The 25,513-nt window shown below is 50.5% G+C and overlaps 2 protein-coding genes across 4 annotated transcripts in view; one reads left to right on the top strand and one right to left on the bottom strand.

Annotated features, from left to right (window-relative positions):
• Positions 1-4,760, top strand: LOC130160330 (transcription factor CP2-like; the record flags this gene model as incomplete). The annotated part of the gene is made up of 11 exons (XM_056362739.1): positions 1-66; positions 187-339; positions 937-1,047; positions 1,134-1,231; positions 1,304-1,358; positions 1,498-1,591; positions 1,680-1,770; positions 1,884-1,963; positions 2,037-2,182; positions 2,337-2,388; positions 2,461-4,760. Coding segments are annotated over 11 exons (984 nt in total), but the record flags the coding sequence as incomplete, so codon positions are not given.
• A 1,342-nt stretch (positions 4,761-6,102) lies between these two features.
• The window catches only part of FBXL20 (F-box and leucine rich repeat protein 20), a 44,151-nt gene continuing 24,740 nt past the window's right edge, over positions 6,103-25,513 (bottom strand). For 2 of the 3 annotated variants that reach the window (XM_056362262.1, XM_056362263.1), the window contains exons 4-15: positions 23,143-23,217; positions 20,584-20,678; positions 20,024-20,092; positions 19,741-19,836; positions 18,312-18,438; positions 16,202-16,276; positions 14,400-14,530; positions 12,920-12,980; positions 12,294-12,338; positions 10,863-10,919; positions 9,614-9,826; positions 6,103-8,705 (exon numbers count right to left, since the gene is read on the bottom strand). In XM_056362262.1, the coding sequence (XP_056218237.1) occupies positions 8,598-8,705; positions 9,614-9,826; positions 10,863-10,919; positions 12,294-12,338; positions 12,920-12,980; positions 14,400-14,530; positions 16,202-16,276; positions 18,312-18,438; positions 19,741-19,836; positions 20,024-20,092; positions 20,584-20,678; positions 23,143-23,217 (1,152 nt within the window). In that variant the 3' untranslated portion in view covers positions 6,103-8,597. The remainder of the gene's footprint in view (positions 8,706-9,613; positions 9,827-10,862; positions 10,920-12,293; positions 12,339-12,919; positions 12,981-14,399; positions 14,531-16,201; positions 16,277-18,311; positions 18,439-19,740; positions 19,837-20,023; positions 20,093-20,583; positions 20,679-23,142; positions 23,218-25,513) is intronic. The other variant, XM_056362264.1, reaches the window with a different exon arrangement.

Genomic DNA, 25,513 nt, shown 5'->3' with positions numbered 1-25,513 from the left:
CCCACGCTGCTCAACACGGCGGAATTCCTGTGGGACCCCGCCAGGCCAACCTCGGTCTTCCTGCAGGTGGGAGCCGGGCCTGACCCGGGGCTGGGGGGGCGCTGGGGGGGCTTTGGGGGGGCCCTGGGGGGTGGTCACGGCAGCTGCCCCCTCCCCCCCCCCCCCGCCCCCGCTGCCCCCGGCCAGGTTCACTGCATCAGCACCGAGTTCACGCTGCGGAAGAACGGGGGGGAGAAGGGTGTCCCCCTCCGCATCCAGATCGACACCTTTGGGGTGGGGGGCAAGGGGGACCCCCCCGAGCACCTCCACTCTGCCAGCTGCCTCGTCAAGGTGTTCAAGGTACCGAGGGGGGGGGCACCAGTGACCCCAGGGTGACCGGTGCCCCCCCTTCCTGGGAAATCCTGCTCTGAGCATGGGGAGGCGTCTGGTGGGGGGATGCAGGATGGGGGGGTCTGGGTGCACGAGAGGCTGGGTGCGGGGCGGGGGGTGCAGGAGAGGTGGGTGCAGGGTGGGGGGATGCAGGATGGGGGGGTGCAGGGGGGTCTGGGTGCACGAGAGGCTGGGTGCGGGGCGGGGGGGGGGTTGCACCAGGGGCAGGGTGCATGGGGGGGGTGGGTACCTGCCAGGGTGGGTAAGGTGGGTGCACTGGGGGCTTGGGTGACACAGGGGGGTGGGTGTACAAGGGTCTGGGTGCAGGGGGGGGTCTGGGTGCGGGGGGGGTGGGTGCACAAGGGTCCATATGTACGGGGGGGGGGGGGGGTGCATGGGGGGGGGGGGGGGTGCATGGCGGGGTGGGTGCATGGGAAGGTGGGTGTACTGGGGGTCTGAGCATCCCAGGGGTCCGGGTGCCTGGGGGGCGGGGTGCTGGGGGACCTGGGTACCCCTCGGCTGCCGCGCCGGTGGTCCCGGGGGCCAAGCTCACGCCCCCCCGCGCAGCCCAAGGGGGCCGATCGGAAGCAGAAGACGGATCGGGAGAAGGTGGAGAAGCAGCCGGGGCTGGAGCGGGAGAAATTCCAGCCGGCCTACGAGAGCACGGTGCTGACCGAGGTGGGACCTGGCCCTGGCACCCCCCCACTGCGGGCTGGGGAGCCCCCCGAGCCCCCGCGCCCCCTGAGCCCCCCCTCCATCCTCAGTGCGCCCCATGGCCGGACGCGCTGGGTGCACCCCACAGCCCCCCGGGCACTCCAGGGCTGCCGTCTCCTCACTCCTTCAAGCTGCTGAGCCCTGAGAGGTAAGTGGGACCCCCCCGGACCCCCACCCACCGCCAGGGTGCCCTGCTCAGCCCCGGCCCCCCTCCCCGCAGGGGGTGTGTGTCGCCCACCTGCGCTGCCGAGAGCCCAGCGGAGAGTCCTGGTGAGGTGAGGGTGCTGCTGGTGCAGCCTGGTGCCCCCCCTGTGCCCCCCCCCCCCCCCGGACCCCCAGGGGGGGGTTGGCTGGGCTGGGAACCTGCCCGCTGGGTCCGTGCCCTGGCTGAGGCTCCCATCCTGCTGCCCGCAGGTGCTGAGCCCCTGCGCATCCCCCCTGGAGACGCAGCAGTGGCTGCACAAACGCCGCTTCTCCGCCTACGCCCGCGTCTTCGCCAGCTTCACAGGTGAAGCCACGGGTGGCCCCAGGCTGGGGAGGGGGGGACAAAGCCAGCCCCTGTGGCTGCCCCCCCACCTGAGCCCCCCCACCCGCAGGCGCCGACCTGCTGAAGCTCTCCCGCAGGGACCTCATCCAGATCTGCGGAGCCCCCGACGGCATCCGCCTCTGCAACGCGCTGGCGGGCAGGTGGGCTCGGGCAGCTCGCGGGACCCCTCGCCGCCTCTTCCCGGGGAGCCCCAGGAGCCCCCACTGTGCCTGGATGGATCCCACCCCCCCAGACCCCCCTCTTGCCTCCGCAGGTGCCCGCGGTCCCGGCTGACCCTCTACGTCTTGCGGGAGCCCACTGGTGGGGCCGAGGGCGCGGAGGAGGGATGCTCAGGTACGGGGGTTGCACGGGGCAGCGCGGGGATGGAGGGTCCCTGCTCACCGCCCCCTCCCCATCCCGTCCCCAGGGCTGTACCAGGAGGTGCACCTGGAGGAGCTGACGGTGGCTGAGCTGACCGGGAAGCTGGCCGAGCTGCTGGGGCTGCCCGTGGGCCAGATCCTGCGGCTGGCCCGGCAGGGACCCTCCGGCATCCACATCCTCATCAGCGATGCGGTAAGGACCCCTCGGTCCATCCAGCCCGGCTCCTTGGGATCCCCAGCCTGCTCCCATGGGCGCCCCTCACTGCAGCGGGATGGGGGTCTGGGCTCCAGGATGGGACACGCACCCCCAGCCTGGCCCCCCTCCCCTCACCCCCCCTGCCCCACAGATGATCAGGAACCTCCTGGATGAGACGTGCTTCATGGTGGCCATCAGCAAAGGTAACGTGGTGGCCGTGGGCAAGCAGAGCTGGGCAGGGGCCGATGGCCCTGGCTGAGCCGTGTCCCTGGCAGCACACGGCCCGGAGGGGTATCACCTGGTGCTGCGGTAGGACCTGGCCCCCGGAGCTGTGTCACCCCTGGGAAGGGACATCGCCCACCGTGCTGGAGCGAGCTGTGCCGGGATGGAGAGAGGAGCCCATGGCTGGCACCGTCCCGGAGAGCCAGCCCTGCCAGTGCAGCTCGCCATCCCCCCATCCCCGCCAGGCTCGCCATCCCCCCATCCCTGCCAGGCTCGCCATCCCCCCATCCCCGCCAGGCTCACCCAGCCCCTCGTGCAGTGGGGCGAGAGGCGCGGGTCCTGTCCTGGCTGCTGGCTGGCCTCCATCCCTGTCTCCATGCACTGATGGCAGCCGCATCCCCAAACCCTCTGCATCCCCAAACCCACTGTGTCCCCAAACCCTCCGAGTCGCCTTCACCTCATCCCTCTTTTGTATTAAAGGACAGAGGGAGCAGCCTTGAGTGTGGCCTCATCGCTGCGGCACCTGCTGGCCTTCGGGCAAGGGGTCCCCGGGGTCCCGCACCCGCTGTGGGGCACAGCCCCATGGCTTTGGGGAGCCCCTGGGACGGGTTGGGGACAGCCCCCGTCCCCCAGCAGCAGGTGAGAAGCAGGGATGGTGCTGGGACACCCCCCAGACCAGGGCTGCCATCAGGGGGTCGGCAAACACTGAGAGCAGACAGCAGCGAGTGTGGGGGGCAAGGGCAGACCCAGGCCCACAGACCCATCGCTGGTGGGGGCAGCGAACACCCACGACCCTCCCCAAAACACACACGGGCGGAGGGAGTCGGGGCTCGGACCCCCCAGCCCCTTCCCCACCGCCCCATAGTCGCACCCGGTGCATCACACAGACAAGTGACAACCCAGCTACATATATATATATATATATATTTACTTTTAGTTAATGGCATTATTATATCCACACAGTGTCAAGGAAAGCACAGATTACAATATCATTAAAATAATATTTTACAGATCTCTTTATAATATCTACATATATAATCAAGGGAGTGTATGACAAGGTTCCAGCTCGTGTGTCCAGCACCCCAGACTGACCAGACGCCCTGAGCCCACCCCAGTTTAAAAATGCATTAAAAAGAGCGGGATGGGGCATCCCTGCCCCCCATCACGGGGGTCTGCGGGGACGGGCCCCCCCACCTCTGCCGGCCCCGCTGGGCCAAGCAGCGGGATGGGAGCGGAGCTGGAGGATGAGAGCATGGAACAGGGGGGGTTGCATAGAGGAGGGGGAATAATCCCGGCTTAGCAGCCGCTGAGCTGACGTTGGGGCCAGCCAAGGAAAACCACGGTGAGCCCAGAAGCACCGTCAGGGATGGAGGAAGGTCCATGGCTGAAGAGCCCTGGGGAAAGGGCAGGGTGCTGGGGGGTGCTGCATTCCCCCCCCGCCTCCCTCCCGCAGCCTGGGTGCCCTCCTGGGGCTGTACTTCCTTGTCTCTTAAAAAAAAATATAAAAAAATCAATAATAACCTCCATTTAGGTGAAGCCAGGCAGCCCTATGCACCAGCTGCCAGCATGGCCAGCACGTCCCACCGTGACAGCCAGCGCCGCAGGGCAGTGCCAAGGGACCAGCCGAGGTGGCACCGGTGATGCTGTGCCAAGGTGTCCCCCCCTGTATGGGACCCCCATGGGATGCTGTGCCAAGGTGTCCCCCCCTGTACGGGACCCCCCTGGGATGCTGTGCCCCCTGTACAGGACCCCCATGGGATGCTGTGCCAAGGTGTCCCCCCCTGTATGGGACCCCCCTGGGATGCTGTGCCCCCTGTACAGGACCCCAATGGGATGCTGTGCCAAGGTGTCCCCCCTGTACGGGACCCCCATGGGATGCTGTGCCAAGGTGTCCCCCCCTGTATGGGACCCCCCTGGGATGCTGTGCCCCCTGTACAGGACCCCAATGGGATGCTGTGCCAAGGTGTCCCCCCTGTACGGGACCCCCATGGGACGCTGTGCCAACGTGTCCCCCCTGTACGGGACCCCCCGGGACTCTGTGCCAAGGTGTGTCCCCTGTACGGGACCCCTGGTGACAGCAGTCACCCAGGGGGGCTTGGCCAGCCACCCAGGCAGGGTGCCGGGGGTGCAAGCCAAGGGGGGGCCGAGGGGCGGGGGGCACGTCCCAGGCTGGCCAGGCATGGACCAAAGCTGTGAACGAGAGGAAAGTGGCTTCTTATCCCCCCCATCCTTTTTTTTGGCCCTATGGGACTCCCCGGGGGTCCTGGCTGCCCCTGCCAGGCTTCAGCACCGAGAGCGAACAGAACCCCCGGGCAGCTTGCTGGGGTGCCAGAAAACACTACAAAACTGTGTAACCCCCCCCCCCCCCAAAACAACTCCCCCTGACCACGCGACCGCAAGAGGCCACATTTTAAATGTTTTAAACCTCATTTTCAGGGCACACGGCAGCAAAGAACCTTGTCGTACTGATCTCCCATCCGCCCCCACCCCACTGAAAAAAAACCACCAACCCAAGCCCAACACCATAACACCATGGGCCAGCCATGAACAACACATTGAGTAAAATAATAATAATAATAAAAAAAAAAAAAAAGGAAATTACAATGATATTATTTGGAAAATAGGAATTTGTTAAAGGTTTTTCTTCCAATTAACCTGTGTCGGCACGTTCCACTTGTCACATCCTCGTCCTCTGCAGGAGCAGTCACAGAACTTGGAGAAACAGTGCTGCTGTGGGTCTCCAAAGAGCAGAAAAACCTCATTTTTGGGTGCATCCCATCTCCTCGCACCTCCCTGGAGCATCTTGACAGGGGCCCAGAGGGTCTCAGGCTCTTTCCCTACAGGGGTCCCTTCGTCTCTGCCCCCAGTGCCCCCCGAGGACGTTGCGGCCGGGGTGGCTCCATCCCGGGGCGGCTTGATCCCGGGACGGCTGGATCCCAAGGCAGCTCCATCCCAAGACGGCTGGATCCCGGGACGGCTCCATCTCGGGACAGCTGGATCCCAAGGTGGCTCGATCCCGGGACGGCTCCATCACAAGGCAGCTCGATCCCGGGACGGCTCCATCACAAGGCAGCTCGATCCCGGGACGGCTCCATCACAAGGCAGCTCGATCCCGGGACGGCTCCATGGCTGGGATCAGGTACCAAAAGGCAGATCCAGGTGAGGACAAAACGCTGCTCTGAGGTGGCCACGCGTGGTCCAGCCTTCGCTCTCCGGCTGGGACGCAATTAGAGGCACCTCGGGGTTGTGGGGCGCAGCGAAGGCAGGACAAGGAATGGGGTAATGGCCAGAGAAGGGCGCAGGGTCTCGGGCTGAGGACCTGAGCGCAGAGGCTGAAAAAAAGACACGTTCGGCACAAGTAGGGAGCTGGCGAATGGATTTCTCTTCGGTCAGGGCTTGCTCCTCACCGCACCTTCGGGCAGAGCCACCATTTGGCATCACCCCTCAAAAATCAGAATACAAAGCCATCCCACTACGCGCCCGACCCTGAACCTTGGTGCCCGATGGCCCCTGTGGCCACTAGCCCGAAGCCAGGGCCACCCAGCAGGAACACGGGAACACGGTGGAGCAGGAATAACAATTCCCAAAACCCAGCCGGGGGCCGGGATGCCGCCGTGGGCAGGATGGGGGACGGTTGGGTTTGGTTTGTTTTTTTTTTTTTCCCGCTCTACAAAAGGTATTCCTCCAGTAAGACACAGCTTGGAAAATGGTGTTTATTGGTATTTATAAATACAAACAAAAGGAAGAGTCCATTTGAAGACGGATAATTGACTTAAAAGGACACTGTCAAGTAGTTCGAGCTACCTTAATGCTGTCACCCTGTTTGGAAATTAATAATAATAATAATGCTTTGGGTTCTGTATTGAGTTTTCCCTTGAAAACTCGGCTCTGTCACAAAGAAATCAATCAGCCCACTACACCCTGGCTTACGAATCCGTTTCAGCTCTCCCCTGCCACAGTATAAACTAAAACCCAAGTGTTTTTCCCCAAATTGTGCAAATCCTGCGATGGCCGGGCGCTGCCCCCGGGCGCACCCGCCGGATCAGTCTGTTACACCGCGGGAAGGGCCAAGATCTTCCACCACCCCGAAAACCAGAGCAAGGAGTCCCCGCACCCCCAAGGATAGGAAACGCGCTCGCTGGGGAGAGCGAGCAAGAGAATCCACGGCGCTAAAGAGGATTTGAATAAATAGAAGGGATTAAAAGCGATCTACGGGAAAGGAACCGACAGTGTCCTTTTAACCGCGGGACACTGGATTTCCTCCCAGCAGACCGTGCCGCTGCGGGATAAGCCGGTACAGGTGGGATGGGGAAATCTGAAGTTGGAGGAATAAGGGGGATACAGCTTTGGTGGTGTTAAGCGACCCTTCTGCCTGCCTTGGCAGCTCAGGCGGCGATAATGGGTGGGAAGCAACAGACCTGGCCTCGAAGCAACCCCCCTGGTGAAACCCCAAGCCCCCCACCCCCCGGATTCTCCGGCGTCACGGCGAAGCATCGCTTCCTCGGCAGCTGGGATGGCTCCGGACTCGCTCCTCACTGCCTCGGTCAGCCGGGAACCATCCATAACCACGCGTCCCCTGCGGCTGGGAGAGCGCAACTCCTCACACGTCAGCTCGACACCCCCAAACCTGCAAAGGGTTTGGGCGAGTCCGGCCCCGTCAGACCCTTGGCACCTGCCCATCTCTTCTCGTGTTTCGTACGGGGCATCCCAAACTGCCAGCATCCAGGAACGCTGGGAGCGCTGGTACGTGCTTCCCCCGGGCTAATCTCGCCTCCAAAGCAGCCGCTACGAACATGTACCCCGACCGCGGGGAGGGACGGGCACGCCGTAACCCCCCCCTCGCAGCCAGACGGTCCCTTCGCTGGGGCAAACCACTTACCTGCGGAAGACTCAGCAAAATCCCCCAGCGCTCGCCCCTCGGCGTACAAAACCGGGGCAATAATCGAGGGTGTATTCGCAGCTGTTCCTCCCAGTGAGCCGTTATTTCTTGATCGGGGCAACAAGCAAAAAGATTCTACTTTGCTTTTCCTTGGGGGCAGGATGAAGGGTTGGGAGGGAAAAGACAGGAGTAGGGAACTTACGGTCACTGGAACAGAGACTCTTAACTTTCTCCCTATATCAAGAGAGTTATATTCTTGTCACTGGGATTAAAACCTGAAATGCAAAACAAATTTGGACACCCAATCGCTGACAAAAACCGGCCCTGAAGCCTACAAGAGCTCAGCCCGCAGTGCAGCTCGCTTGCCATTTCAATATCTTCCCAACGGGTCATCACAGGCTCAGGCTTCTAATGGTAAAAAGTACTTTTTTTTTAAAAATTGAAATTATCAAGTCCTAAATTTCATTTGGTAAATCTTAAAAAAAAAAAAAAAAAAAAAAGACTGAATTAGAAATCTGTAAAAAAAAAAAAAAAAGCAGGATGGAGGGAGGGTAAAAAGGAGGGTAAAAAAAAACGGAGCCTGACATTACAGATTTCAAGCTACATCACAACAACCTAGGAAGCCTCTGAGCTGGATGCTACAGGACACAGAAGAAACGGATGAACCTTCGATGTGAGCATGCTCAGGGTGGTCAGCAGGGAACGGGAAGTAGAGAAGCGCAAGTAAATCATGTCTCACAACTGCTGTTTCATTCCCTCGCTGAAAAATGGACACAAAACTTGTTGGGATTTTCAGGTTTCGGTTTTGTTGGTGTTTTTTTTTTTTTTTTTTTTTTTTTTTGGAGGGGTGGTTTTTTTGTTTGTTTGGTTTTTTTTCTCTTCTGGACAACGGATGCAGGGTTAAAGCATGTTCCTTCCCTCTCCCCCTCTCCCCGTTTCAAAGGATTTCAGTTACTATTCCAACCTCAACAGCAGCAACAGTCATTCTGGGTTCGCAAAAACCTCCCCTCCTTAGCGCAACGATTTCATCTGAGCATGCCCAGCAGGAATGGTTCAGAATTATCCCAATCCACCTACAGAAAAAGCCAACACAGCTCCAGCTCCCGTACTGCGGAGTTCATCAGTTTGCTGGAACAGGTGGGGTGTGTATATGTACGTGTATGGGTGGCTACGGGGGGGCCTGGAGCCACAGCTCTGCTCACTGGCCCTCCCAAATGACACTGGTATCGCTTTCCTTGAAGATACTGGTGTCCACCGTAATTCTACAAGTGTAATTAAATACTCAGTTTGCAAAGGCGACCGCTTCCAGTGTCATAGGATGATGCAGCATCTGCAGAAGCGTTGTCTGCTGCCTCCGACCGAGGGAGGTGGAGTCACAGGCGCGAAGTAGGCATGGACTCTAATGTTGGGTAAATGGGTCTGGAAAGACAAAAACAAGGTGTAAAGTGACGCGGGCAGCGGCAGCGCAAGTCAAAGCAAAGCTGAAAAGTGCTCAGCTTACTCCTCTTCAGACTGCAGCCTAAGGCACATATAAAAACTATAGGTGAACTCCTTTTCCCCAGTGTGACCGCCCCCCAGCCTGCTCTTGCTGTTATCAGAAAACAGAGTTAGAGGGACCAATTAAAAAATGATGCTCTCCCCACCCCCCAAATCCCGGGGTGGCGGCAGGGAACGGAACATCTAACCGTACAGACGTGTCCCCTCTTTGCAAATCAAACGTTCTCATGGCTCCTCTTCCACACAGGGAGACACAGACCCAGGAGGGAATCCCTGGGACACGGAGCACCTTAGATGACCGACAGCTCGTGACAGAGCGGCTCTGGCTCTGGCCCATGCTCCGTCCCCCTCAGGGCCACGCAGGCTCCCCGACGGCAGACTGACCGTTAGAGGATCAGCCCCAGTTATTAGAGGGGAAGGGTCAGTGTAAGAAGCATCAGTACAACGCGCGCTATCATCCACCGCGTGAATTAGCACCACGGCACATCTGCTGTGGCACAGGCTCGTGGTCCCCCCGTTTAGAAGAGCGCTGGCACCTACGAGCACCTGCAAAACGCCGACTTGCACGCCAGGTCTCCTCTGTTCCCTCCTGCTGCTGCTCAGCGGACGCAGCGATTACCTCTCCTCCCTACCAGCTACTGTTCATCATCCCCATCCAACCTTCCCAGTGCACCACAGCCATTAAATTCACAGCTGATGGGTCTCCCAACACTTTAAAAACGAGCCCAAGATCACGAGGAACGTGAAACCTCAGCCCTCCCCACCAGATAACGCGTTCACGTCACAGCCTTAGCGGTGTTTTCATTTTTTTTTTTTTTTTTCTTTTTTACCCTGAGTCTCTTGATCCCTGCCCGCGTGATCTGCTGACAGTCGTACAGTTCTATCCTCTCCAAGCTGTGGCAGCTTTTCAGGTGCTCCAGGGAGGCGTCGGTGATCAAAGGGCAGTTATCCAGCTCGATCACCTCCAAGCGATCGTGTGCGCAGGCGCCGTTTCCCAAGTGACGAATCCCATCGTCCGTGATCAGCTCACAGTGGGACAAGCTCTGCACCCAAACACAGCAAGTTAGCAGCCCTGGTCGTCAGCAAACAGAAGCCAAAACCCTGCCGGGAGATGCTGTGGGGCAAGGGAGAAGACGGCCCCGCGTTTCACAGGTTTGGACTGGTTTGCCACGCTGGTTTTTTGGCCAGGTCTGGGCTCCCTCTTGGTGCTGGAGCCACTGCCACGCTCCGGATTGCGGGGGCTGGGCTCCGTGGACCTCAAGGACTGAAGTGCCTGCAAGGGGAAAACTCACAACCAAAGCACGATGGGCAAGAGGGCTGTGAAAGGTGGGAGCACGGGGCCAGGAGACAGGACGGATGGAAACAATTACCTCTGCCACCGAAAAAAACACTTTTGCAAAACCCGTGGCCTTGCGCATCACGGGAAGGACCCTGCCACTGGGTCTAAGAACCAGCAGAAAGACAATGTCACCCACTTGGTGCATTTTTTTGGGGGGGGGGCGCTGCATGTTAAAAGTTCTTGAGGAGGAAGTATTCCCGAGTTAGGAGGTAGCACCAGCCTGTGGCTTCGTCGAGGGGCACAGCGTGCAGAAGGGATGCCACCGCTGCCTGCAGCCCACCTCCCAGGTTTTCTCGTAACGACAATGGACACAGGGATGCAGAGGAGATCGAGACTAAATTCCCAGAAATTTACACCCAGGGGAACATTGCTTTCCGGAGCCAGCAAGCTTTCCAGCTCTCTGTTGCCCAGCTCCACGCTGCAGGTGAGCGGGGCTGCAGCCTCCCCCCACCCCGCTACGCTGAGGGGTTCTCTTGGGCTCGCTGAGGACAGCCAGAGGCTGGTACCGGGAGAATCCAGCATCCCATAATTCATTTTCAGGCAGCTGCGTGTGCCTGGCCTATGATTCACGCTAGCAGTAGGGGAGGGACAATAGGTTCTTCGGGGTCAAGTTTCTAGCCGAATTCTTCCAAGCCTTTGCAACACGTCTATGAAGTCAAAGAGACAAATCCCCACAGGCAGTGCTTGAAATCCCTTTGTTTACAGAAAGAAAATGCTGGAAGTCTCCCTGTAATACTCACCAGAACCTGAAGCCGTGGACAGTGTATGGAAAGCTGGATTAGCGTACTGTCTGTTATCTGGAAAAGAAGAAAAAAGCCTTTTCACGCTGGGTGTTTTGCACAAGGACTTATTTCCCTCCACCACCACGGAAGAAAAACTGCAAAACTTTTGCCTGATCCACGACAATGCCCCACAAAGTCACTTTCCTGAGCCCCTCAGGAACAATTCTCCCGTGTGCCCAAATTTCAGATGTGCTCCCTTATAGAAAACTCCTCACGCCCTTAAAGGACAGGTGAGGCAGAGGCATGGCTGGTTTTTTGAACTTCCCTGAGTAGCTCTCACTACCAGCTCACAATTAAGGGAAGCCAGCGAGAGCAAAGAGACCTCTTCAACAATGTCTCCTAAGCATCTGTGTCTGAAAGCACAAGAGGTGCTCAGTTCCCCTTCCAACAGCTTGGTGGATTGCCCAATTCTTCCTCTTTCTTCTTCAGGAAGAGAGAGAACTCAACACAACGCTTTTCTAATCCAAAAGAATTCCGAAAGGAACTTGCTGGCATGTCTTTGTTCAGCACAAGTCAGTCCAAGGACACTGCCTAATTTTGATTCTTCCTTTATTGGGTTAACTTTAAATCGCTTCCTGTCTGGACTAGTGTAATTTCCTCTTTTTATCTCCTGAATTTCTGCCCTGTAAACATCAGGAAGAACAGAATACCGGGGTCACTCAGTTCTCAGGGTGGGAAGCAAAATCCTGTTTTCGCCACTGTCTTTATCCGAATCGATTTCCAATCTATCCTTAGGGTGAGAGACCTCTTCCACGGGATCTTGAGTAAATTCAACTCTTTTCCCTTTATATGCGACTTCACAACGGTTAGGAGGTTATGGCACGCACCCTACCTCCTCACAACTAACAAAGACAGCTGCAGCTCAGGGTTGTAAGAGAGGCAACAACAAGAGCCTCGTTACATCCCACCCCACTGCCTTTAGGAAGGCTAATGATAGCCCGGGCATCCCACTTTTCTTTCAACTTGTTGCCAAGTCCTCTATAAAATCACTGCTGTTCAAACCATCTGGCTACGTTTTTTCAAAACAGAGGTAACTTCCATTATTTCTGGCAAGATAAGTAGCAAAACCTTCCCTTGCCTTAGGCGTAAAGCCCCAGAATAAGATCTTTACCTTGTGCCAAGGGTCACGATTCACACACCTCTTACACGACCTTCAGGACACATCTATTACTCTTAACGATTTTATTCCTTACAGCAGGAGTCATTACTATGAAATACAAAAGGACCCAACTACAGAAGCAGCATTTTCTTATCCAAATACATCTGATCTTCTCCCTCAGGATTCTAAATCCCGTTCTTATTTGCAGACCTTCTACCACTTTTTCACCATCTTTCCGCGCTGTTGTGACTTATGCTAAAAGAAAAAGAGCCCAAGGTGGCACCTCCTACCTGGACGCACTCTTCCAGGTCCATTTTTTCAAGTTCATGGCAGTTCTAGGAGCAAACAAGACCAAACACACAAACTAAGTGCAAAGCTCAGGCACCAACACAAATAAACTACAATACTACAGTATTATTATTATATATACAATACTACAACTACAATAAAGAAAGTTCTTTTTAAAAATGAAGGGGTTTTCTCCATGAAACATCACGGCTGGAAGGAAAGACTGCTCCTTCTTTCCAAGCAGCACCAAGTATAGCAAAGGGAATCCAGCAGTTTCACTTCTTTAAAGGCATAGATGTTTGGTTTTTTATTCGTAGAAAGGTAAGGTAGTTAAATTTAGGGTCGCCTGTACACAATACAGATTAATCTAGAAAAACAAACAGTGAAGTGTATAACTCCCAAGTATTTAATATTTCACATAGTTTGGACACACATCCTCCTAGATGTGTGGGTCAGGACAATGCCAAAGATTATATACAACCTAAATTTTAGTAACATAGCTTCCCCTCAAATGTCGAGCTCAAAACCAGGACAAGAACCGACGTTCAAGAGAAAGCTACCGCTTGTTCGTATCGACCACGAAAAGAAAGCAAAGGTACTCGATGAGAAAATGGAAACGAGCACTTACCCTAGCTAGAGTGGTAAAGCCCACGTCTGTTAGTTGAGAACACCTTGCAACTTCTAATATTCTGCACAGAAAGAATTTATAATAACCATGGTGGAGTCATTTTGCTTTTCAGAGTGTTTCATTAAAAGCTTCCAGCAACCCAGAAAAGTTTGACCCGGTTTTAGGCTGTGCTCTCTGAGAGGATAATTTGCAACAGAACATCCACCCTCTATACCTGAGCGTTGGTCACAGGGAAAGAAAAAAAGAAGTCAGGCTAAAAGGGAACTCCACAGGTCATCCAGTCCGTACCCTGCTACACGTGCTGGACTGAGGTGCTCTTTAAAAACCTTCATCGCTGGCCACTCGACAACCTCCCCGAGTGATCTCCTCTGGCTTTCACCCCAAATACAGATCTCGTCGTGAAAAAAGGGTGTAATACACGACAACGTGGCAGATGAGCATTAGAGAATAAAGATTTAATGCTGCAACAGAAGAGCGTGAAGCCTTCTAAGGAGGTGAACTGCTTTAAAACTTTCTCGCCGACAGTCACCACAGCTCTCCAGAAGTTTCCTTCACAACATCAACATACTCCTCTACCTTGACAGAAAAGGACGCCAGCTCTCCTAAAGGGCACTGCACGTTTTACCGTATGGAGCTGAACGCCCTTAAGCTGCAGCTGAAGCTCAACATAAACACAGAAACCAGTTGGAAGCAAAACTGTATTCTACCTTCCTCTTTCCAAACTGGTTTCCACACGCTTGTACGCTGCGCTTTGTACCCGTAAATCTTGACATTAGGTATCACAGAAAACAGTTGTGTTTTGTTTTCCCCTGGAAGATACGTGTTTTGTGCCATTTAATACAGGCCACTCAGCTGTTGGCTGTCAGATAACAAAAGTTGTCTCTTCTTTCTGCACCTGGCCATTTTCTGAATTATAGCGAGGTCTTCCTGAAGAAGCTTGTCCTAATAAAAAACTCTTAAAAAGTAAAAAAAAAACCAAAAAACCAACAAACCCAAACCCAAGCACCTGCAGAGATGTCGCTGGAAGCCCACTCTGTCAAGCATTGTGCACAAATTCCATCTGCTACAAAACCATCCTGAAAAACCTGTTAATATCACATGCCAGGAGGAAACAATGTAGTTCAAACGCGTTTTCAGTTCTCAATACAAAAGTAACCTAAGCTCAACTGTTTTTCATAAAAGAACAAAAGTAGATACACAATGGTGTAAAAGGAGCCTGCTAGTAAGCCTGTCTCTCTTGGCAGCGCACACCACCACGGCATGGAGCTCTTTTACCACTGTTTTACTCGCACGAGTTTAGAAACCAGAAGTTTGGGAACAACTCTGATCATCCCATAGCTGGAAAAAACTGAATGATAGGAAGTGCCCTTTTGGAAAGGCCTTCGGTGTCTACAATGGCTGAGATCCTACAGGAGTATGTCACCGAGATCCTTTGCTCAACACGCAGCGGGTCGCTGGAGTAACTTCAGGGAACACTTACCTAAGCCTCGGGCAGTTCTGTCCCAGGGCGTTCAGGATGGCATCTGTAATGTTAGAGCAGCCTGAAGCACACAAGGATTGTAACTTGTGGCATCCTCTGCATATTGTAATGAGACCATCATCTGTTATTTGCTACAAGAAAAACAATAACAACATCACAAGCCATAACGACGTAGGTGGAGGTGCAAGGCACTGCATAGTTTCCTTCTCAGGCCAAGTTACGCTTCTTTTCACCACCCCCACCCCCCCAAATGCCTTCAAATATTTCACTGGAACTGAAAGAGGATAAGCCACGTTGAAGTGACTTGTCAACATTCAGAAAGGGATTCCACATGCACGGAAACGTTTCCGAGCTGGGCTACGTGAGCGATGGGGGGAGGCACGGTAGCAGCAAGCCCAGACTAGGTCTCCTGCCTTCTGTGCCACTCTTGCTTGTAAAGACCTCCTTGGCTGAAACTCAAGACATGAAAGCACCAAAGAGTCAGTTACACCCCCCCCCCCAAAAGAAAAGTTGTTTTCACAAACAGCTTTTGAAAGATACATGCCAGCGGTTTGGGACCAAAACCTGAAGCGGAGAGCCAGGCTTACAGCCAAAATCTGGTTAAATTCACGTAAAAAACAGACGGTCCAGCAGCTCTGTCGATCCACTGCATCCCCGGACACACGGGGTCTGTCCAGCCCCATGTGCGCTGCTCTGGGCGGGGGACAGGGCACAATCCTGCTCCAGGTTCCCCCACGTAAGCAAGAGCACAAGGGGCTGGTACTCAGGGTGGCTGCGCCAAGGAGCCGCCCGGGATCGAACGATGCGGGCAGTGGGATAAGGGACAAAAGGTGGCAGAGGCTGCGCATGCTGGAGGTGAAACCTCACGTCATCCTTCGGTTCTGGATTTTCAGAGGCAGCCAGACTCAATTCCCACAGAAAAACACCAACCTAGGGATTGGCACCGCTTCTTTTAAGATAGCAAACAGCAAGCCCGCAGGCTGGGAAGCCCAAGTTCTGGAGGGAGGTGGAACAGAAACGGAGCAGAACTTGGTGTTTTCGGTTAAGGAGATCAAGAACCTTATCAGTTTTCTTCTCCCTTCCACCCGTTTGCCCCTCAGAGCCCAGGCACAGGCCTGGAACATGCTGACAGTTCAGCTCCCCCCTTCGCAAGTGCCGAGTCTCAGATGGATGGGTACCAGTCTCTCGCCAGTCTAGTAACTGGTAAAGCTACTCCTTAAACAGGAGTGGGCAAGGAGAGCCCTGCAGCCTCCCCAGGCCTTGCCCACTTCCATGGAAAAGGAAGAGACTTGCCCAGTTACTCACTGCGTCAGATGGTATGTACAAAGAGCCCATTCCAATTTCTTTTCTGGCATAAATATACATTTTTGGCACCGCAGAAGAACCCGTTTAGAGCCCTTCTGTGCAGGGAAACTGCATTTCTTGGTTCAGTTTTATAGAGAGCAGAGGAACCGCCTGGCTGGATCACCACACAAACACTCCAGCCCAATGGAAAGCATTTTTTCCAGCTAGTCCTGCAAATGAATTTAGAAGCCCCGTGGGCAGGGCAAAGACACGAACAATTCTGACAAAATGAATGCGACGACACTGACTGTTTCGGGGGCTTATCCAGCATCACTGAATGCTACCGAAAAGCTGGCTTTCATCAACTATTTTTACAAGTCTCGTAAATTTACAATCGCCCCGTCTGCACAGAGGCTGACGTTTCTGGGATGGAGCACATTCTGCATGGTTCTGCTTAGAGATGGCCTCTAAATGCACAGTAATGGCTGAGCTGGGAAATTATAGGAAGCTTTACTTACTAAGCATGTTTGAAGGTTTAAAGTCACCAGTTCGGGACAATGTGCACCAATGTATTTCAGAGCTTCATCCTCAAGCTGGAAAGAAAAATTGAGAGACTGAAGCAGCCTGTTAAAACTTGAAGCCATCTTCAATATAAAGCTTTGAGAACAATAATGCATCTGTGGTTTGGTTTGGATACCTATGGGGGAGGAGGGCAACGCACTGCAATCTCGAAATACACAGCAATAAATGCATGTCTTTCCCCCCCCCCCTTTTTTTTTTTTTCCCATCTTAGGAACAGAGTTCAAAGACCTACACCACTAAGTTACTGATTTAAAGAAAAGCTGGTCTGATCAAACATGCATCATTAGCAAAGCAAGTAGTGAAATCAAAAACTATTTACAGGGATTAAGGAAACGCTTCACCAGCGAGGGCCCGTAAGTAACGCTATTTGGAGTTCCAGTATTGCAATATAAAAATAAAGTCTTATTTCAATGTGAGGAACACAAACATAGCCAGGTTGCTTTCTGATGATAAAAAAGCCTGCTATTCTTAAATCTATAAGAACAGATGGCAAGTAATTGATAACAAGGATGTATTGCCATCAATATTACTCATGACTCCATAAATTACTAGAAACTCAAGCTGTTTCTATGACCTGAATTCTCAAAATAGGCTGAGATTGTTGTATCTTTAATCAAGTCATTTTTACAGCCATGTATACCCATCTCACGTATTAAAAATCCAATGGTAGTATAAATTTAGAAAAACTACTGACTATAGCCCTTGCAGCTGAGTTTTCTCATGCACATAAGCAGCGTATTAATGCCTTGCTTACCAAAAAAACCTTTCAGGACTTTCAGTGTCCACGCACAGGAGAAATATGCTTTTTCCATACACAGCAAACAAAAATGTCACTTCCTGACTCATACTAAAGGAATCCCTACTCCCAAGGGAAAAAAAAAAAAAAAAAAAAAAAAAGAAAACAATTCCAAAACAAATAAGCCCTGTCAATGTTCAGGTACAAGGACCTAACAGATCACAGATCTTTTTCCAGGTCCACCTCAAGGCTCTTAAAATCTTGGGAGTCACTGGGTCACAGGTTTCAACTCCTGCAGGGTCAGTTTTAGTGTCCTTTTTTGAGGACAAGATTCTGAGATACCTTTGCTCCTTTCTAGCCTATCTGTCTGCGTTAAAAAGACCCCGGACTGCTTAAGTAAAAAAAAAAAAAAAAAAAAAAAAGAATTAAAAAACAATTCTTTGAGAAATAAAAAAAAAATTAAAAAAATTCTTTGTGAAATAGCTTTGCGAGGAGATCTGGCTCATTCAAAGAGCAACGTTTGAGGTTGATGTTTCCCATGCCCCAGTTCATAATTGATGTAACCCCTTAGTAAACTTGTAATACAGCTAAATCTTTAACACATTAAACTTTCCAATGATTGACCAGGTAACACAGTAAAGAGAGGTTCAAGGAAGTTAGCCTGAACAACAAGAAGTATAACCAGGGGGGCAAAAAAAACCCCTTTCAGCTGTAAAAGTTAGCGCACCACTTACATATTCCAAAGTACAAGCATCACAGTCTCTGCAACCTCTTTAAAATATACTTTTATAGCTCAAGCGCTATACGTTATACTTGAGGGAACAGTACTATGCTCCTGACTGGCTGCAGAGATGTCTTTTCAAAGCAGTCAAATCCGTGGTGATCCTCTTTGACTAACTAGAAGATCCAAAGGACACGTAGAGGAAATTCTATCAGCAGCGCAGATGAAAGTACTGTCACGCTTTCTAAAATTTTCAGAGCCTTCAGAAACGGATGGGTCTAGCCATGAATAACAAAGTTATCTCCTCTGTAAAAGTTTGCTCAATGTGTTCCCGACGGGAAAAAAGATGAATGATTCTACAGCGAGATACGCAAATTGTTCAATGTCCCACTATTCACGCTGAGCTTGAAGCTATTAAAGAATTTCCATAAAAGCAGTTCATCTCCAACAGACAGATTGTGAGTGATTTCAGTAACGTAACATTTTTGGAAATAGAAAAAGCCACAAGACTTCATCCCCATACTTTCAGTTACAGCAGAAATAAGCCAGCTGTTACCAGCGGAGCCGAGCGCTCTCCACGGAGCCGTACCTGCGTGCAGCCTTTCAGAAACAGGGCTTTGAGTCCACCGCAGCCCCTCACCAGAGCCTGGATGCCATCCTTAGTCACTTGGTCACACCAGGAGATATTCAGCTGTTCCAGCAGTGGGCACCCCTCGCTTTGGAGGTGAAAGGTAAAAGTGTGTGGTTTTGTTTTGGAAAGAAATCCTGCCTCAAGTCAGAATCTAGGCAATCTCCCATTTCTGGAACCCACGTGCGCACAGATGGACACCCGCACCCCACGCACCCACGGGGAACACCGCTGTCAAACATCACCTCCAAATGCAAAGAGCTCTCCAGAGACGGTACCAGGAGCTCTAAACCAGGGTATTAGTAGGGTCAAAGACCACCAGTTTATCCCACTTTGGACACCTCCCAGCTCCTGCCCAAGGACAGATGCTACGGGCTTTCTGGATCTGAATATAACCAAACAACCCTCAACGAAAACCAAAATTAGGGCTGATTCCTGCCACGCTGCTGCTAACTTCCCAGGTGTAACTTTGCATTTGCAAATAGCTGCCAGTAGGAGTAACACTCAAGTGTAATTTGTAATTAGGAAGAAATACACATGCTATCATGGATTTAAGATAGCTGCAGCTCAGATTAGACCACATGAAACTAGGCAAGGATGAAGACCCTCAAGGGAAGGAAAAACCAGGCTCAAAGTATTTACTGTAGTGACAAAAACAATTTAATCATTCATTTGTTCTTTCTGTGGTTTCCTCTGGTGTCTAGATTCACCCTCCAGTATTTTTTCCCCCATGATACAGCTTTCCTCTATTTTCTTTTACTCCACTGGTATATCACTTGAATTATTTAATTGTTTTTTAATAGCTTGGCCTCTATTGTTACCTTTAGTGTTTTTTTTGCCTCCTTTTCTCTGTCCCAATATCTTCCCACCAATGTCTGTCTGTCCCTTCCTTTTCTAGATTACTTGGCAATTCCATTTAGCAGATTTAAGCAGTTATATGTCTCCTAAGCAGTTTAAAAAGACAAATAGTCACATGCTGGTGTTCACCTTCTAGCTCTGTAAACAATTGCTAAGTACGCAAAGGTACACTTACAAGGAAGAAGTTGACTGTTAGTAAACGAGCATTTTAAAAAGGCAGACTAAGACTTTTGCCTCCCCCAAAATCCCTCCTCCAAGACTTTCATAGGGTATAATTCTTCTTCCACTGCTAATAACCATCAGGATGGATATAAAAAAAGTTTGAGGGCAGCTTTTCATAAGTCTTCCTCCTCCGTGTGGGCAAACCAGGAGGCACCACGTGTGAATGCTGAGCTCTGGGCGGGGGGGATGCCTGAATTCTAACGACGGTTAGACCTCAGCCTACGTCAGTCTCCTCCAAGGCACACACAGGGCAACGGTGGGTCACGCTATCTGCAATCAACCGGCAAAAGTCCACGGGGTTGACTCCTACCTCAGTGCTTTCAGAGACAGGTTGGTTATGGAAGTGCAGGAAGCCAAATCCAGGTGCCTGAGCTTAGAGCAGAACTTACTGAGGCTGGTACACGTGCTGAAAGAGAGCATACAAGACACACTCACAGATTTATTCGAAGCCATACACGTTTCATATAACACGAATCACATTATCTATTGCACGCACGAGCCTGGCCTTCCCTTAGAAAGAGAGATGGGAAATATAACGTGGTACACACAGAAAAGGGGATGGCAGGGCAAACGGAGAAAAGAAGTTTACTCACGCATCTGTGATCTTGGTACAGCCATTGAGGTTCAATACTTCAATATTTCTGCAGTTCTGTGCAAATGTCCTTTATTAAAGGAAAGGGAAAACACAGCACTTTCAGGCAACGGTCTTCCAGATGTTTTACAACATTTGGTTTACCCATAACGCGTCAGATATGACCTTACAAAATCGTGTCTCAAACAAAATAGGTAAATAAATAAAATAAATACTATATGTTGCCTCGTAGCTTGCCTTGGGATTTCCCAGCCTAAAGGCAAAAGCTTGTAATTCAGTGTCAATTACGACTTAGCCTGTAGCAGCAGTTGGCATTATTTTAATGAGAATTGAGAACAGCAGCTACTATATGAAGTTAAAAAATTACAAGTTAAAAGATAAATACAATATAAATATATTATCAAATAATATATAATATTACCACTCTACGTTTTAAGTTAGACACACAGGCTCAAGATCTCAGTTCGGAAGTGGCCATCGATTATTCCAGTTCTTTGTGGTAGCAGAAATAAAATCGTTCTTTATGTCACATTTAAGAGCAGAAAGAAGCCATACCACTACCTTAATGCATTGTCTCCCACTCCTAGACAGCCACGCAGGCTTAACTTCCGCAAGAAACCCCCACATCTTTTAGAAATATTCTCAACTACTCGGCCCTGTTGGAGACAGAAAGAATGACATTAAAACCCAAAAGTCACCCGGATCCTTCGAAAAGTTGTATGCAAAATTTTTGCAGATTAACAACAGTTTGTTATTCTAGGTAAAACAGTGCTAAGAAAACAAAACAGAACAAAACAAAAATATGCCATGATAATAATTCTAAGGCAGGGAGAGGGAGAATTATTCAGCTTCTGAAGATGGAGAGACAAGGAACGATTACCTAAAGCCGCTCAGGCTAATGACTGAGGAGTTTCCTCCAGTTCAGAGTTCCCAGACATGGACACAGACTACCCAAGAAAGAGGAAAGCAGCAATGCCATCGCTACAACACGGGCAGGAAGATTTACAAATAAGTACAGTCAATGTACTAGAAATGGCTATACTTAAAATTTCTACTCAAAACAGAGATGAGGCAGAACCAGCCCACGAGTTTTTATTCTTACGGGAAAACGGATTAAAACATTTGTGTTCAAGAGACCTAGAAAAACGCTTTTTTTAATTCCAAATTTGTCATCAAGGGAAGCCTCCAAAGACCCCACTACAAGCTAGCATTTACCCAGCTACTTCTCACTGTGAACGAAGTGCAAAAACCCTTGACAGAATATTTGCATCAGTGTCCAGAAATTCAAGAACCTTCCCCTCTAGTCTACGTGCTCGTTTATCACAGAACAGGAACATCACTTGGTTCTCCAAGTACCAGTCGGCATTTAAGACCTCTGTAATCACAAGGCTATTCTTTTAGAATCTTTTTCTAGTCCATAAAAAAAAATTAAAAAAAAATAAATCAAGCATCGGGCTCAGGACAATGTAATAGCACAACGGAAAACAGGACACCAGCTTAACTAGAACTCTTCACGAGCTTCTGGTGACATCTGGCCACTTGCTTTCAGGGGCTGGGGGAGCAGCTCCAGAGCTGTGGGGTGACCGAACACCTCCGGGGGGCTGAAGCTCGACCTGCACATCTGTGTATAGAAGGGCTGGAAAACTCTGAAACACCCTGTCTGTTTTCGCAATTCCTCTAGCAAGCCTCTGAATTCATACGCTTCGACTGGGAGGATTCAACCACATCTATACAGAGGATTTACAGCAAGTGATGCATTTACATTCCTTTAAAGCAGAGGTTTAGGAGATCAGAAAGCCTAGCAGGTACTTTTAGGTTAGGTACAACACATTCAAGCCTTTGGTTTGAAAAGGGGAAGACGGTGTTTACGTAAGGACATGTGTTTGATGTATAGAGTGGTGGTAGAGAACAAAGAGACAATAAAACCATGCAAAAACCACTCAAGAATGAGAAAAGCCTAGTTTGTATTCACAGCGTTCCTGCCTCTCCCTCCTACGCAGACCAACACGGCAGCAAGGCTGAGCAGCTCCGTCCACCGCTCCTGCCACCTCCAGAGCCCAAGCACCGCTTGTAACCCTGCTCTGCCTCTACCAAAGTAAAAAATTCTACGGCTCCAGAACCTCCAAGGCACGTTAAAAGAGAGAAAAGTATTTGTTATCAACAACAAAAATCACATAGTTTACCTCCTTCAAGAAGTCTCAGGCCACTTGGAGCCCTGCAAGCGTGCAGAGGTCAGTATCACAGGCTTGTGCCTCCATCCCCGTCTCAGCTGCTTAGGTACACAGCTGGCAGAAAGAGATTATTTTAACTCTTTCCTCCACAAATAATGTGTGTTTGCCACCAGCTCCCACACGAGGTGTGACTCGTCAGCCATCATCCAGTTTATGCCTATCTAGAAGGAGTTAATCTCGCTCTCTCCCTACTCCAACGTAGAGGATTATAACATTCCGATAGGAAATTTAAGGGTTTGCTTTGGTGGGGTTTTTTTTCTCATTGTTTTTCCCGATTAATGCAATTTTAATGTTAAGAACAGCACGACAACAGCATCCATTCCTATCGGTGCTGACTAGTTCCCACCTAACAGATTTAGAACAGCTACAACGAAGCATTTCCAAAGCTGCGTCTTTTAGGAATAATTCTGACCTCATCCCCCGAATTGCCTTCGCTTACACTTCAATTTTCAATATTAAAGATAGACAGGAAAGGACAGACATATTGCAGGCCATGTTTCCAAAGACATTCAGCCTTAATGGTCTTAAGTCAGTGCTATGTTAACATTTTTTTGAGCAAAAAGAAAAGTAGCCTAAATTCTGCTGTGCTGAAGAAGTCGTTTTCCACAAGAACAAACTATTCGACTTACTTCTGTTTTCAGAACACACACAAAAATACTTTCCTTCCACTACTACCTTTAAGTCTTGATACAGATATATAATTCTGTCCATTTTCAAAAGCTGAATGGATTGCCAAGACTTTAAAGACTCCCTGAAGCTAAGAAGAACTGAAATTAATGATTTCTATCTCCAGGGAAGGTAAAAAGGGTTACGCTGGGAGTATTAATCCATTCTAGGCTGTAATTACATTTTAACAAGAAAAATGGGTTTGTATGTCACTTAATTATACCTCAATATCCCTCTGGAAATCAAACAGGTCAATTCGCTGCCAGTTACTGCCATCCAGGGCCAGAACATTCCATGCCTTTATCGGGGGAAAAAATGTAAATGTGTTGTTAATATGAAAAAAAACGCCAGTGGGGACCTAGTTACAGTTTGTTCCTTTTAGAAACAACATTCTGTCTCAGATGGAAAAGCAACAAGTAATTACAGCCAACAAGGAAAACTGTGCAGTTACCAGAATTGCTTGCTGGGACCAGAGTCCCCTCACCTACACGGCTCACTCTTCACAAGTCCCCCAAGCAGGCAAGCCCGCGGCGCCCCCGCCACTTCTGCTCCCACGGGAGGTGTAGGTGCTGAGCCCAGGACAGGAGGCAGTGCCGGAGCGTGGGCATCTTCACAATCCTGGCTGGAATCTAATCCCTCTGCAGCATCCCCGGCTAAACCTTTAGAGGATGCTAGCAGGACCAAGATGAAGGATACCAGGACGTGGGCGAAGGATGCTAGCAGGACCAAGACGAAGATGAAGGATACCAGGACGTGGGCGAGTCCCAGAGGAGACCCTACACCAGGCATCTACACTGACAAGGGGGGTGACGCTATTCTGAGGGCGCGGAGGACTCGGTGGCGCTGGGACGCAGGACTACGCGGCGAGATCCCGTAAGCGCTGGGTGAGGCTGTCATCTCGCACACCTTCTCTCTTGCCTCCAGCAGAAAGAGGTGCTCAAGGCCGTTCCACGGCTCGGTGCACGGGGTGCCGCGTCCCACAGACGGAGGAATTCAAATCTTTGTAAGCTGTCCAGATAAAGCATCCAGCTCTTACCTGAGAACCACGCACCGCTGCCGGATTGACAGTGTTTACTACCTCTGACTTAAAGTGTGTGTTTTGTTTGATTTTGTTGGTGGTTTTGTGGGTTTTTTTGTTTGTTTTGTTTTTTGTTTTTAAACAAACAAATCTCATGTGGTTCATGCTACAAATGAGAACCAGGAACTGAAAGTTAGTAATTCTGCCCTTAATGAATCAAAAAGGTTGTCAACACACTACTATACTTGAAGTTTTAATTACGTAATCAAAGTAAACAACTAGATCTCATAATAACCGTGAGTCCATCGTTATGAAAGAGCGCATGTATATAGGCATATTTTTATACCACATCTATTACATGCACTGAGCTACATCTCCATCACAACATACTAGTTCTTGTGCATGCCACGTATACGCTCAGAACAGCCGGCAGCAGAACTGTAAGCATTAATTGATTTTCTGCATTTTAAATCTCATTGCTGGTATTTGTTTTAAGGTCTAATTATCGCCATGAGAAAAGCAATAGCTCCAGTGGAAAAGAAATGCATCAGTGGATGCAAGTTATAAGACAGCATATTTTAATGCGTAATGTGGGGAACATCACCTACAGCCTTTCTGTAGCTCTGTGCAGAGACTCCAGCCCTTTACAATACCTGCTGTGTCACATAATGACTAATACATTCTCGATGCCCTGTGGGCTGTGTAAACAGGAGCAAGCAACAAAAATGGGAGTACACCTTGGCACTGGGAAGTATCTGACAGCCCAATCTGGTCAATATTTTCCTGCTGGAGCGGGGAATTTCAGCTGGAAGACCTTTCACTAGAAGACCTATGTTATTCAAAGAACATGGGATGATAACTGTAATGCCTAGACATCACACAGGTTATTTTTTAGTGCAATTAAAAATGTTTAAGCATAGTCTTTTTTATTCTTACATACTCTGAAATAATGAAACAAATCCCACTTCAAGCCTGAACCCAAGGTTGATTGGTTTTGTACAGGTGGCACTCAGCACTGGCTCTGCCACCACGGTGAACACACCACTACAAACACCTTCCAGCGTAACCGACCTCCCAGTCTTGCTGTAGTAACGCTCCCTCTGTGTGTTATATTACATACCAGCAGGATAATGTATCTGAACAAGTATGGGAGCTCTAGATAACTGGACCTGCAGCTGGAGAAATTTTCCCAAGCGACTAATCCAAGCTGGATTTCATTAGCCGAAGCCCACCAAACTATGAGCTTCTTCAGAAAAAAAACCAAAAAAACCAACCCTAAACAAAACAGGCAACTCATTTTTTTTTTCTTCCATGCTTATTTCAAACTACCTCCAAGTAGAAAAGTAAACTTTCGTTAACTGTGCAGCATCTCTGTGAATCAAAATTTCTGTATCTCCACCAAAAACCACAAGATGCCATTTTAGACTCATCCAAGTTTGGTATTTTCATCAGCACAGGTCTCCTGTACAAACCCTGGCTGACCGGAGAGCTCCTGGGCAAAAAATCAGCCACCTCCCCTTAGTAACCTGCCCAGAGCCTGGGACACTGGCAAAATGGTATTCAAGCTTTGAGTCCC

This window comes from Falco biarmicus, chromosome 17, assembly GCF_023638135.1.
Source record: "Falco biarmicus isolate bFalBia1 chromosome 17, bFalBia1.pri, whole genome shotgun sequence".
Lineage (NCBI taxonomy): Eukaryota > Metazoa > Chordata > Aves > Falconiformes > Falconidae > Falco > Falco biarmicus.
Note: the sequence above shows the minus strand (reverse complement) of the source record. Positions and strands in the feature narration are given on the sequence as shown.